The sequence below is a fragment of the Gossypium hirsutum genome, chromosome D06 (genome assembly GCF_007990345.1).
Source record: "Gossypium hirsutum isolate 1008001.06 chromosome D06, Gossypium_hirsutum_v2.1, whole genome shotgun sequence".
Taxonomy (NCBI): Eukaryota; Viridiplantae; Streptophyta; class Magnoliopsida; order Malvales; family Malvaceae; genus Gossypium; species Gossypium hirsutum.
In genome coordinates this window covers 58,350,821-58,360,734 of record NC_053442.1, presented here as the reverse complement: position 1 = coordinate 58,360,734, position 9,914 = coordinate 58,350,821, and the positions used below count along the sequence as shown (strand labels likewise).

The 9,914-nt window shown below is 34.4% G+C and overlaps 1 protein-coding gene, 1 long non-coding RNA gene and 1 pseudogene across 2 annotated transcripts; 1 reads left to right on the top strand and 2 right to left on the bottom strand.

The window, feature by feature from the left end:
• Positions 1 to 483: 483 nt before the first annotated feature.
• Positions 484 to 3,425, bottom strand: LOC107901827 (microtubule-associated protein 70-5). Its single transcript, XM_016827985.2, has 10 exons — positions 3,289 to 3,425; positions 3,089 to 3,174; positions 2,943 to 3,008; positions 2,699 to 2,869; positions 2,461 to 2,631; positions 2,220 to 2,375; positions 1,967 to 2,113; positions 1,621 to 1,692; positions 1,009 to 1,536; positions 484 to 927 (listed from the first exon to the last, which is right to left on the bottom strand). Exons 1-10 carry the CDS (start codon positions 3,392 to 3,394, stop codon positions 772 to 774), a joined length of 1,659 nt encoding a protein of 552 aa, XP_016683474.1. The 5' UTR covers positions 3,395 to 3,425; the 3' UTR covers positions 484 to 771.
• Positions 1,236 to 3,773, top strand: LOC107901828 (uncharacterized). The gene is made up of 3 exons (XR_001685461.2): positions 1,236 to 1,381; positions 3,279 to 3,343; positions 3,419 to 3,773. It is a non-coding gene; the product is annotated as an uncharacterized lncRNA (long non-coding RNA).
• Positions 3,774 to 7,590: 3,817 nt separating this feature from the next.
• Positions 7,591 to 9,698, bottom strand: LOC107900147 (two-pore potassium channel 1-like; annotated as a pseudogene).
• Between the last annotated feature and the right edge of the window lie 216 nt (positions 9,699 to 9,914).

Sequence of the window (9,914 nt, the reverse complement as noted above, 5' to 3'; positions counted from 1 at the left end):
ATTTAAGATAATATGAGTCCAAACCAACTCGTGAAATTATTTATTATTCTGAAATATTCTTAAAACAAAAATGGATTAAGAAGTCGATGAAGAGTTACCCACTTTTCATGAGAAACTGTAGGAGGTCGGTGGAGTTTCAACGACCACAGATATTGTCATCTATCCATCGTAACTTATGCAGACAAAAAAAAATCCATAAAAAAGAGAAGATACATAGAGTAAATGACAAAAAAAACAATAGGAGAGAGAAAAAAACTAACGATACTAACTCAAAAATTAGCACTACCACCAAACAAAACAAAAAAGAAAAAATAAACGAATTGGAGGGAAAAAAATTAGGGTTTGGGATTCACACTAATTATTTATTTATTATTATAAAATCGAATTAGAAACAAGATGGGGAATCCAATTGGATAATTATAAAAGTGGAGATGAGGCTAGCAGGACCGTCCAAACCCCAGAAATTTAGCGCAGTTAAGGAAAGAAAAGAAATCAGGGGGATAATATTTATGTCAACCTCAAGCATTAGAAAACGCAATTGGGACAACATCATCATCATCATCATCATCCTAGGCCTAGCTAGGATGTTATAATTCATCAACAAATCTCCAACCCTTTTTCTTTTACAATTACCATTACAAACCCAATTTTCATCATTCACAACCAACTTTATTTTAACTAAGCTAATTATCATCCAAAAAACAACATTATAAGTCACTATTTACACTCACAATCATATCCAACCAATCAAATGAATTCCATTGCCAATCTTCAAGACCTTCTACAGTTATTGTTTTTCACCTTTTTGGTATCCTCCATTTTGGGTGATCCATTCTTCTTTTCTTTAACAAGTTGTGTTTCCTTCTTCACTCGTTTAGACTCCATTTCCATGGCTCTTGAGAATGCTTCAACCTTTTTCATCAGCATCTGTAAAACAATTACATCTTTCAGTAACACATACATACATACATACGTACATAAAGAAGGAAACAATTACGAACGCTTCACCTTTATTTCTTCATCTTTAGCATTCAAGCTATTATCCTTAGCCTCACAAAACTTCCTTAGATTAATGACCTCTTTCTGAAGCTTATCATACAAAAACCCTGAAACCATATCTTCAGCATTCCCTCTGTTTTCATTCTCTTCATTGTTTTTCTTTTCAGTCTGTTCATTGACCTTATTTTCTGCATTTTCCTTTTCACTACTATCAGCAACCTTACACCTAGACGCCCACAAATTTTTTCTCACCATATTTTCTTCTGATACAGGCCTTCTTCTCAAGCTGCTACCTTGTCTTATTCTGGTATTGGCTGTTTCAGTTTCTACACTTGGCCGCTGCCGTAGAGTGGCACTGATGGTAGAAGCCCTTGGTTGAGAGGTAGACCTCTTCCTTGGTCCACTGCTGCCTGTTAAAAGCCCTAATATATTGCTGGACTTGTCTGGTTTTGGGGACCCATAAGATGCATTAACTGACAAACTTGATGCATGTTTTAAGCCATCTTCCAATATTTTGAGCCTTAGCTTGAGTTTCTCCTGGACCATATTTACATTGAGCTTGAGAAAATACTGTCTGCATTAATATTTAAGTCAAATTTAATTTAAACTGTCAAATTTCACCTTAAGTTGTGCTTCTGCCTTTGCTGTTCTCTCTGACACAGCTAGTTTGTCCTTCAATCTTTGCATCTCTGCCTATAAATACAGAAATTTAGTTCCAAATAAAACATAAAAGAATTATGTTTGAGGGTAGCAGTTGTCTGGTTCATAATCCTTATATTTATGATCATGCATTGTTTTAAGTTGCAGTTACAGTGAAGAGGAAATTTTTCTCCATTCACTTGCATTTGTTAGCTTATTAATGGTATGTTTACTGTTTAGTACTGCTTTTCACAGTTCAAAAGCACTTTTAAACCACAATAGCAATGCTAAAGTAGCCCTAAATACGCTGAGAATTTCCAAGAATTACCTGCAGCAGCCTTCTGTCTTCCAGCCATTGCTTGACAGGCATTACCTTGTCATTCTCATCCTTCCACTCATTGGCCACCACGGTCGCTACACGGTTGGCCGAGACTTTAACTCGTGCAAGCTCCCTCTCGAGCGTCCTCTTTTCTTCCTGAATTAATTGACTCATTACAGTTAATACCTATATGAACAACATATGACCATAGTTCATGTAGAAAAGATTATGATCAGCATGTAAGCATGGAATGGAACATCACATTAAGTTGCGAAATTTGTCTCTGATAGTCCCGGACAGAGTTAGCAGCAGCCCCTCCAGCCAAAATCGCCTCCTCGAGTTCTTGAATAGTTTGGCTTAGCTTTTCAATCTCTAAGACCTTTTGGCGATTGGTTTTCTCAAGGATTTTGTGCTCCTCCTGCATTAAGACACAATTTTCATTGGTTAAAAAGGGTCTTGAATCCCTTAATAGTAACCGACTGCAGTAAGAGCCTCAAACTTGCCTGACAAATCTCAATCTGTCTCCTTAACTCAAAGTTCTGGTTTTGAACCTCCTCAACTATTAAAGCCCTTTCTAAAGCACTTCGCAAAATCTTCTCTGCTTCGAGCAGAGCCAACTCTTTCGACTTAGTAAGACGTTCCAACGCCCTCTTATCCTCATGTAGCATTGCAATCTGTAAGTAGAGTGTTAGTCTAGTAGGAGCAACAAAGCAGAAAACAAGGCCACAACCCTGTGCCTACCTCATTCTTATACTTTTTTATCTCTGCCTCAAGAGGAGCAACGACGGATTCGATAGAAACATCATCATCATCCTTTTGGTTTGCATGCACCCTTCTAAGAGTTGCTTCTGCAGCAAATTGTGCAGCCATTGCATCTTTCTTCTCATTCGTCAGTTTCTTGATTTCGAGGTTCTACGTGGCATAGGATTAATTCAGCACCATTACTTAAACATTATAAGTACAGAACTAGGGGCCAGGACCTAACCTTATGTTGAAGGATATTCTCAGCGACCCTATGTTTCTCATCCAACTTTTGAACTTCACCCTGGAGCTGAAAATAAGAAAAAGAAATGAATAGTTTCAGAATAATTACAGTACTCAAACTACAGCATATATTCTTAATTTCAGTACCTCATGTATGGCCTTATCCTTCAGTGCTTCAGTTGCTCTCAAAGCTTTGATTTCAGCCTGGGCAGCTCCTAACTCCCTGTCCCTTTCTGGAATAATATTAAGTAACATAACATGACAAGTAGTATTACATAAATTGTTAGTGTTGTTCTTCCTTTTCTTACAGATCTAACAATCCATTAACATGTTTCAGTATCAAGTACCTTTGAGTTGGTTCTGCAATCGGGTGAGCTCTAACACAACAGGGTTAGGATGAAGGTAAGCAAAAGAGCTCTCATTGCCTCCAAATGATTCCTCAGGACACACCATTTCAGTTTTGTGTTTATGTTTCAGGCACTTGATAATGCACCCAACTAAAATACCAGCACACCAACAACAACAGAGGACTTAGGACTTGGGGTTGTCTTGTTAGGGAATAATATATAGAAATAATTATATATAGATACACACACAAGAGGATTTAGTTAGAGAAAGGGAGAGAGTCCATCCCTTGAAGGAATTGACCGCAAAGAGAGGAAAGCTTCCCTTCATCTTAAGCAAATGTCGCAAGCCACTGAAAATTGTTAAAGCCGGCCAAGCTCATTGTTTTAAACAGTAACATTCAATTTCATTCTTATTGTAATTATCATGACAATGATTCCAGCTTTTAACTTCCTTTCTCTTAATCATAGACCATCCATTTGATTTATGATTCATTATCATAAATATGACCGCTTTACTTTTCTTTTCTTTTCTTTTTTTATTCTATTCATATTCATTTTCTTATAAATATAATAATACTAATTACCACTTAACCTAATCGTATACTTTCCAAAAATCAAATTTTATTTATATAACAAATACTGTATTAGCTGGTGCCATTTGCTGCAAACTTAGTGTATGACAGATATATCTAAAAAGAACTGAGTCAATAATCGAAATTTTAATTTATCTTTATTCTAATCTTGTTTATGATTTGCAATGCTTTGCTCCGTTGTCATTCTTTTCCACGCTCTATGTTTAGCTATGTTGGATAAAAGTTGTCTAGGAATCAAATTGGAATGTCAGCTGAAAGTAAGCAGAAGTGTTGTTTTCTGAACCCTTTCAAAACGGGGTTTCTTTTAATATTTGCTATTGATTTATGTTGGAGCAAACAAAAAAAGAAGTAGAGATATAGAGAAGAGAGGAGTTGTTGAGATATATGACATGATCCTCCCTAGGTTGATGGAAATGTCCTCCTTTGGAAAAAAATGGATTCCTTAAGCGCTAAATATTGCTGAAACCAAGGTGTTGTTCTTTTGTTTGTATCAGTGGAAGGCACTCAAACACACTGTTTGAATTGAGACCAAGTTAATGAGGTGTTGATGACCCTTCTTTCTTTCTTTTTTATGCAGATAATGACCCTTATCTGAAACTCATAAAAAAAAAACATCTATTGGTTTAATATTTATTATATTATTCATCATTTGGTTTATTAATTATATCAATAGTTAAGGATTCGATTCTTATATTAACTATGAGATAGTTCTAAAACTTGTGATTAATGGGTTTATCAAATACGAAAAATTAATTACTGAGCTTGCTGCTTTTGTGGATGCATTGAAAAACTAAAAGATATAAAACTCATCTTTGCTTAAAAGTGTGATTGGAGATAGGGTATTTGATATGTGAAGAAAAATAGAGGAGGTCCAGCTGGTATAGGGGTTAACGCGGATAAACCAATTTGGACATAGGTAGGCGACAAAGGGAAGACTTCAAACTCTACCAAGCCAATCCCCCACCAACAACCAATTAAACCTTGCTTAAGGTTAAGGGGTTTTTGATGTTAATCATAGCTTAATTGAAATCTCCACTAATCTTAATTTGAAAGCGATGTTAATTGCGATCACGTCTTTTTCTGTTTCTGTTAGGTTTAAGTTGAGAGTTGGTAAATTATTGTATGGCAGCTCTTGTAGTTTGGGTTGAGAGAGGCCCATTACTATTGATTACAATTTATAGCTTCAACGTTTAGCCCGTTTCAAGTTTAGTGGCCCATGCCAATTCCCGTCATTAACAATCCATTTTTATGGTTTTAGAGAAAAAAAATGTTGATGGAGTATTTTGAGTTCATCTCGACTTTTAATTTAAGGTAAACTATAAAAATAGTCACTTTTGTTTGTCTCATATTACATTTTAGTTACTTATGTTTGAAATGTTACGTTTTAGTCACTTACGTTATCGTTTTGTTACAAAGTGGTCACTTTACCATTGAACTCCATTATCTCTCTAACGGCAGTCCTACGTGGCAGTCCAAATAAATTTTAAATGCCAACTAGGATGAAAATAGGTTTTTAATTAAATAAATTTAATTTGGACTATCACGTAGGACATCCAAGTTGGCATTTAAAACTCATTTGAACTGTCTTTAGAGACGTAACGGAGCTTAACGGTAGAGTGAGTACTTCGTAACAAAACAATAACATAAGTGACTAAAACGTAACATTTTAAACATAAATAACTAAAACGTAACCTGAAACAAACAAATTTTTATAATTTACCCTTTAATTTGTACGCAAACAATACATTGTAAATTGGCATGAATTGTGATACAAGTTGTTCCTCACTAAGTATGACATGCTTGGATGAGAGTCCATGTAGTGGAGTGGAATAGTTGTGAAATGCTTACTTTGTTTTGCTTGTTTATGGGTCAGGTCAGATTCAGGTTGGGTCCTAATAAAATTTTAGGTTTGTCTAAATTTTTATTCAAGTTTGGTCCTTCTAGTATTACTATTTTATTTTATTTTTAATATAAAAAATAAAAAATAGAATACATAAAAAATTACTAAAAATATTAAAATAAATATTTCCCAACAAATTGAAAATAAATTAAAAAAATATTTATACTTAAATAGCACTAAGATAGGTGTAACTTAACAAGTAAATGTCTCTAAAATAATAGTAAAAGTATCAATAAAAACAAGAGTTATATACAATATCCAAATAATAACAACAAAATAGTAGCAACAAAACAATGGGAAAATAGCAGTAAAACAGTGGAAAAACAGCAGCAAAACAATAGTTTTTTTTTTTTTTTGCAAATTCAGGTTAGGCCTAGGCCAAAAAACCTTACTTCAGACTTGACCCATTTTCTAAACGGATCTTTTTTTTTCAAGCCCATTTTTTAAGCTTATATTTTTGTTTAAACCCTCCTATTTTTCGGAAGGGCCTTCAAGTCGGACCACCATCTAATTTTACCCATCTTTTAAAATTATTAATTTATGTCTTATTATGTAATTTTTTAATGTATAAAATAAAAAGTGAATATGTTATATATTTTATATATATATATATATTTTATATATGTTATATAATTTAGGTTTTTTTATAATTTATAAAATTTAAAATTAGTAATAATAAAATTGTATTTTGACTCCCTAAATATGATAAAATTTTATTATCGTAAAAATATATATTTAATTTCGATACCAAATTTTTTTTTCTAACTTCCAAAAAAAAAAGCATAACAAATGTAATTATCCTCCTCCACGTCCCACAAAAGTTACCTTTTATTTGGATTGGGCCATTAGCCAACATAGAATAGTAAAGAATATACCAAAACCAGGGGCCTCCAGTTTTTTCTTGTCTCAACATCTAATCTATGTTCTAAATAACTCATAAGTATGTTGCAGAAATGATAAGAAAAAGCAATATATATGCCTTTCCTTTCATATTTATTAATCTAATCTAATCTCATCTAATCTTAATCTTACTTTCAAGCAGAAAGCGGTGTCCACTCGATTTAGGGACAAAGCAACCGCCCAACCCTAGTAGTGGACAAAGCATATATTCCAATGCATTGCATTCCTTATTCTCTATTCTGCCCTTCCTAATCATATTGGGTTTGATTTGAACTTTACGTTTAATTATAACTAGAGCCCCTCTACTCTTTAGACTTTTAAGAATTTAGACCCTCTTTTATTGTCTGATCCAAAACTTAAGAGTCTAATTGATAACTTTGTTTTCTGTCCTCTTAAGGTGTTTCATCAGAGCTTTAGTTTGTTTTTTTTTATCTAAAAGCAGTGGCCACTCGGTTGCATTTTAGTGTTCAACAATAAGCTGGTTTGGAACCTTTTAGCTTTTTAATGAAAGAATTGGTTTAGCAAATAAATAAATCCATGAAATTAGAAACAAAGGGACTAAATTTCTAAAGTTCAAAGAGTACAGACACTGGTGATAGAATTAGACCTAGGCTTTAAAGTTGGAAAGACTTTGTGAGTGAACAAAACCAGGAGAGGGCTATGGATGTAATTAGAGAAATAGAGCCAAAATATATGTAGAATTATTTAGGAAAAAAGAAGAATCTCTCCCAAGGAAAACAAGACATAAAGTAAGCAGAAAGCAATAAATAAAAAAAACAAGTCTCCAAGTCTTAAGACCCACCATCTTCTACAATCTTAATATATTCCACATAACATCATATATACGAAAAAGAGGTAGCCTAGTGACCAATTGTTTCCACCATTATTCTCCTTTGAATTTTTTTTTTATTGCTTAGCAATGAAGCCAATGGGTATCCAACAAAAGCTGAACCAATACAGATTTCATTTCATCTTAGCAATCTTTGTCTCATCCATCATCGCCTTCCTATCATATGTAGCCCCTAGCATGCTCACCATTCTCGCCTACTTTTGGCCTCTTTTCGCTTCGACCACCGTATTATTGGTGGCAATAATGGCTTTCGGTGGCGTTTCACAGTTGGCGACTGAAGCTCATGGTGAAAAAGCGGGTGAAGGACTGTTGGACTACGTTGCCGCGGCCCGGCTGGAGCATATAGATCAGGAGCCTCAGAAATTTGAGTGAACTAGTTCACTGCATATATAAAAGCTGTAATCTTCTTTTAACTTCCCCTTTTCAAAATGTGAAAGCAATGTACAATTTACCTGGAAATTATTGTATGTTTCGGAATAATGCTGTACGTACATGGAGTTGGCTTCTCTCTATATGTGTTCTTTGACACAGTGCTATACAGATGTAATTGTTCAAATAACAACACTTTATATAACAAGTTGCAGTTACATGACATTATTTGTAACATGTTTTGAGATCATATATATCTCATTTCTAGATGAGCCAAATTGAAATAATCTAAGCCACAACCATATATTGTTCCTTAAAATGCTGTAAAAGTGCCTTGGAAATTGAAACAAGTCTTTAAATGTTAAAGAATATCCATGGAATTCTTGATCAATAACGTTGATAATTACAGTGGTAAACTAGTTAAGAGTCAGTTTTATCAGAATTTGTGGTTTAGGTGTTAGGACAAAATCAAATCATCTGTAGTCAAAGTTCCCGAGTGATCAACATCAAGATCTTTGAACCTTTCCATCAATAGCAAAACGTCATCCTGGTAAATCTTTCCCATTTCCTTCAGCTTATATAATATGAACTCTGCAGCACTGTGATAGAGATAATTCACAACAAATAATCATCATATATATAATATATGCAATATACAGCATGCAGCATGCAAGCCCTAGCTGGTTTGTGCGTATGTGATGCGAACTTTTTACCTTACTACCTCATCGTGATCCATATCTGCTGCCTCAAGGTCTGAAGGAGTTAGCTTTCTATTAATAACCCATTTAACCAGTGATCTTTGTCTTTTCTCAGTGTATAGCGCTGCTAGATAGAGAAAGAACTGACCTAAGCAAATCGTGCTGCTCAGTATCCACAAAATAGCAAACATACGTCCCTCTTGTGTTGAAAAACTTTTATCCCCATACCCAAGGGTGGTCATTGTGGAACATACACAGTAAAAAGCATCAATGAATTCCATTCCTTCAACTAGAATTAACAAGCTGATCCCAGAAATTATAAGCACCACAAGTAGCAGTGACGTCATCAAGAATTTATATTTGTCTCTGTTGGTTTCAACATCCATAAGTACCTCAGCTGTATTGAACTTTTCGTTCTTAAGCATGGATTTAACCAAGAGAATTCCCTGCTTTTCCGCAATGTAATCAGCTGCATTACTTAGAATTAAACCAACAAGAGCCACACCAGTGAAGGCATAAATGCAGGAAAGTATCTTAGCCAATGTGCTGTGGGGTACAAGGTCCCCGTATCCCACTGAGGTCATTGTCACAACACAGAAGTAAATAGCATCTATGACCCCATTGGTTTTCTTACCATAAATCTGGTTCTTGATAAGGAAAAACCAAAGGGTGCCTATACCTAGATACAAGGCCAACAACTATAACACATACTTGATCCTAAACTCTAATCCTACAAATGTTGGTTCAACGTTTATAAGAGGCTGCAACACCTTTTCTTGCTCTTGAGATTCTTTCTCTGAAGGACCCTTTGACCGGTGATGAGACTTTCTTCTTTGAATGGCCTTTGTCTCGTTGAGATTTAGTGAATCAATGGTAGACGAAAGTAAAGACTGCCTAACATCTTCATCAGCCATAGTTAGAATGTTATGCAAAGTTGCATGTATTTCGACAAGTCCTGCAGGTGATACATTAAGCAATCTATCATACAATTACAAGGTTGATGATAATGGGGGGATTAAAATTAAACAAGAAATATGAACATAAGCTTAACCTTTGCCCATTCAAAAAAAATTATAAAAGCAAACAAAATTAAGTTTAGGAGTGTATAGTTTGATTTTAAGAGGAAAAAAAAGGATGATGTGAAGAGTTACAAAATGGGAAAATATTATAACAGAGATCCTCAAAGATAGGAGCACAGTCTACGCTTAGAACAATAACAGGAGATAAAATAGGTAGATGGTTCAATTCAAAGGGATTTGTTTCTGTAATTGGATTGAATCTTTTAAATTGAATAATTTAAGAATTTCTAGCGAAAA

Bases quoted from the DNA above. Each gene is read 5' to 3' on its own strand.
- LOC107901827 (XM_016827985.2), bottom strand. From the start codon at position 3,394: ATGGTGTGTCCTGAGGAATCATTTGGAGGCAATGAGAGCTCTTTTGCT. The intron at 2,870-2,942 runs GTTAGGTCCTGG...TATGCCACGTAG, and splicing joins AGAATATCCTTCAACATAAG to AACCTCGAAATCAAGAAACT. The intron at 2,376-2,460 runs GCAAGTTTGAGG...GTCTTAATGCAG, and splicing joins GACAGATTGAGATTTGTCAG to GAGGAGCACAAAATCCTTGA.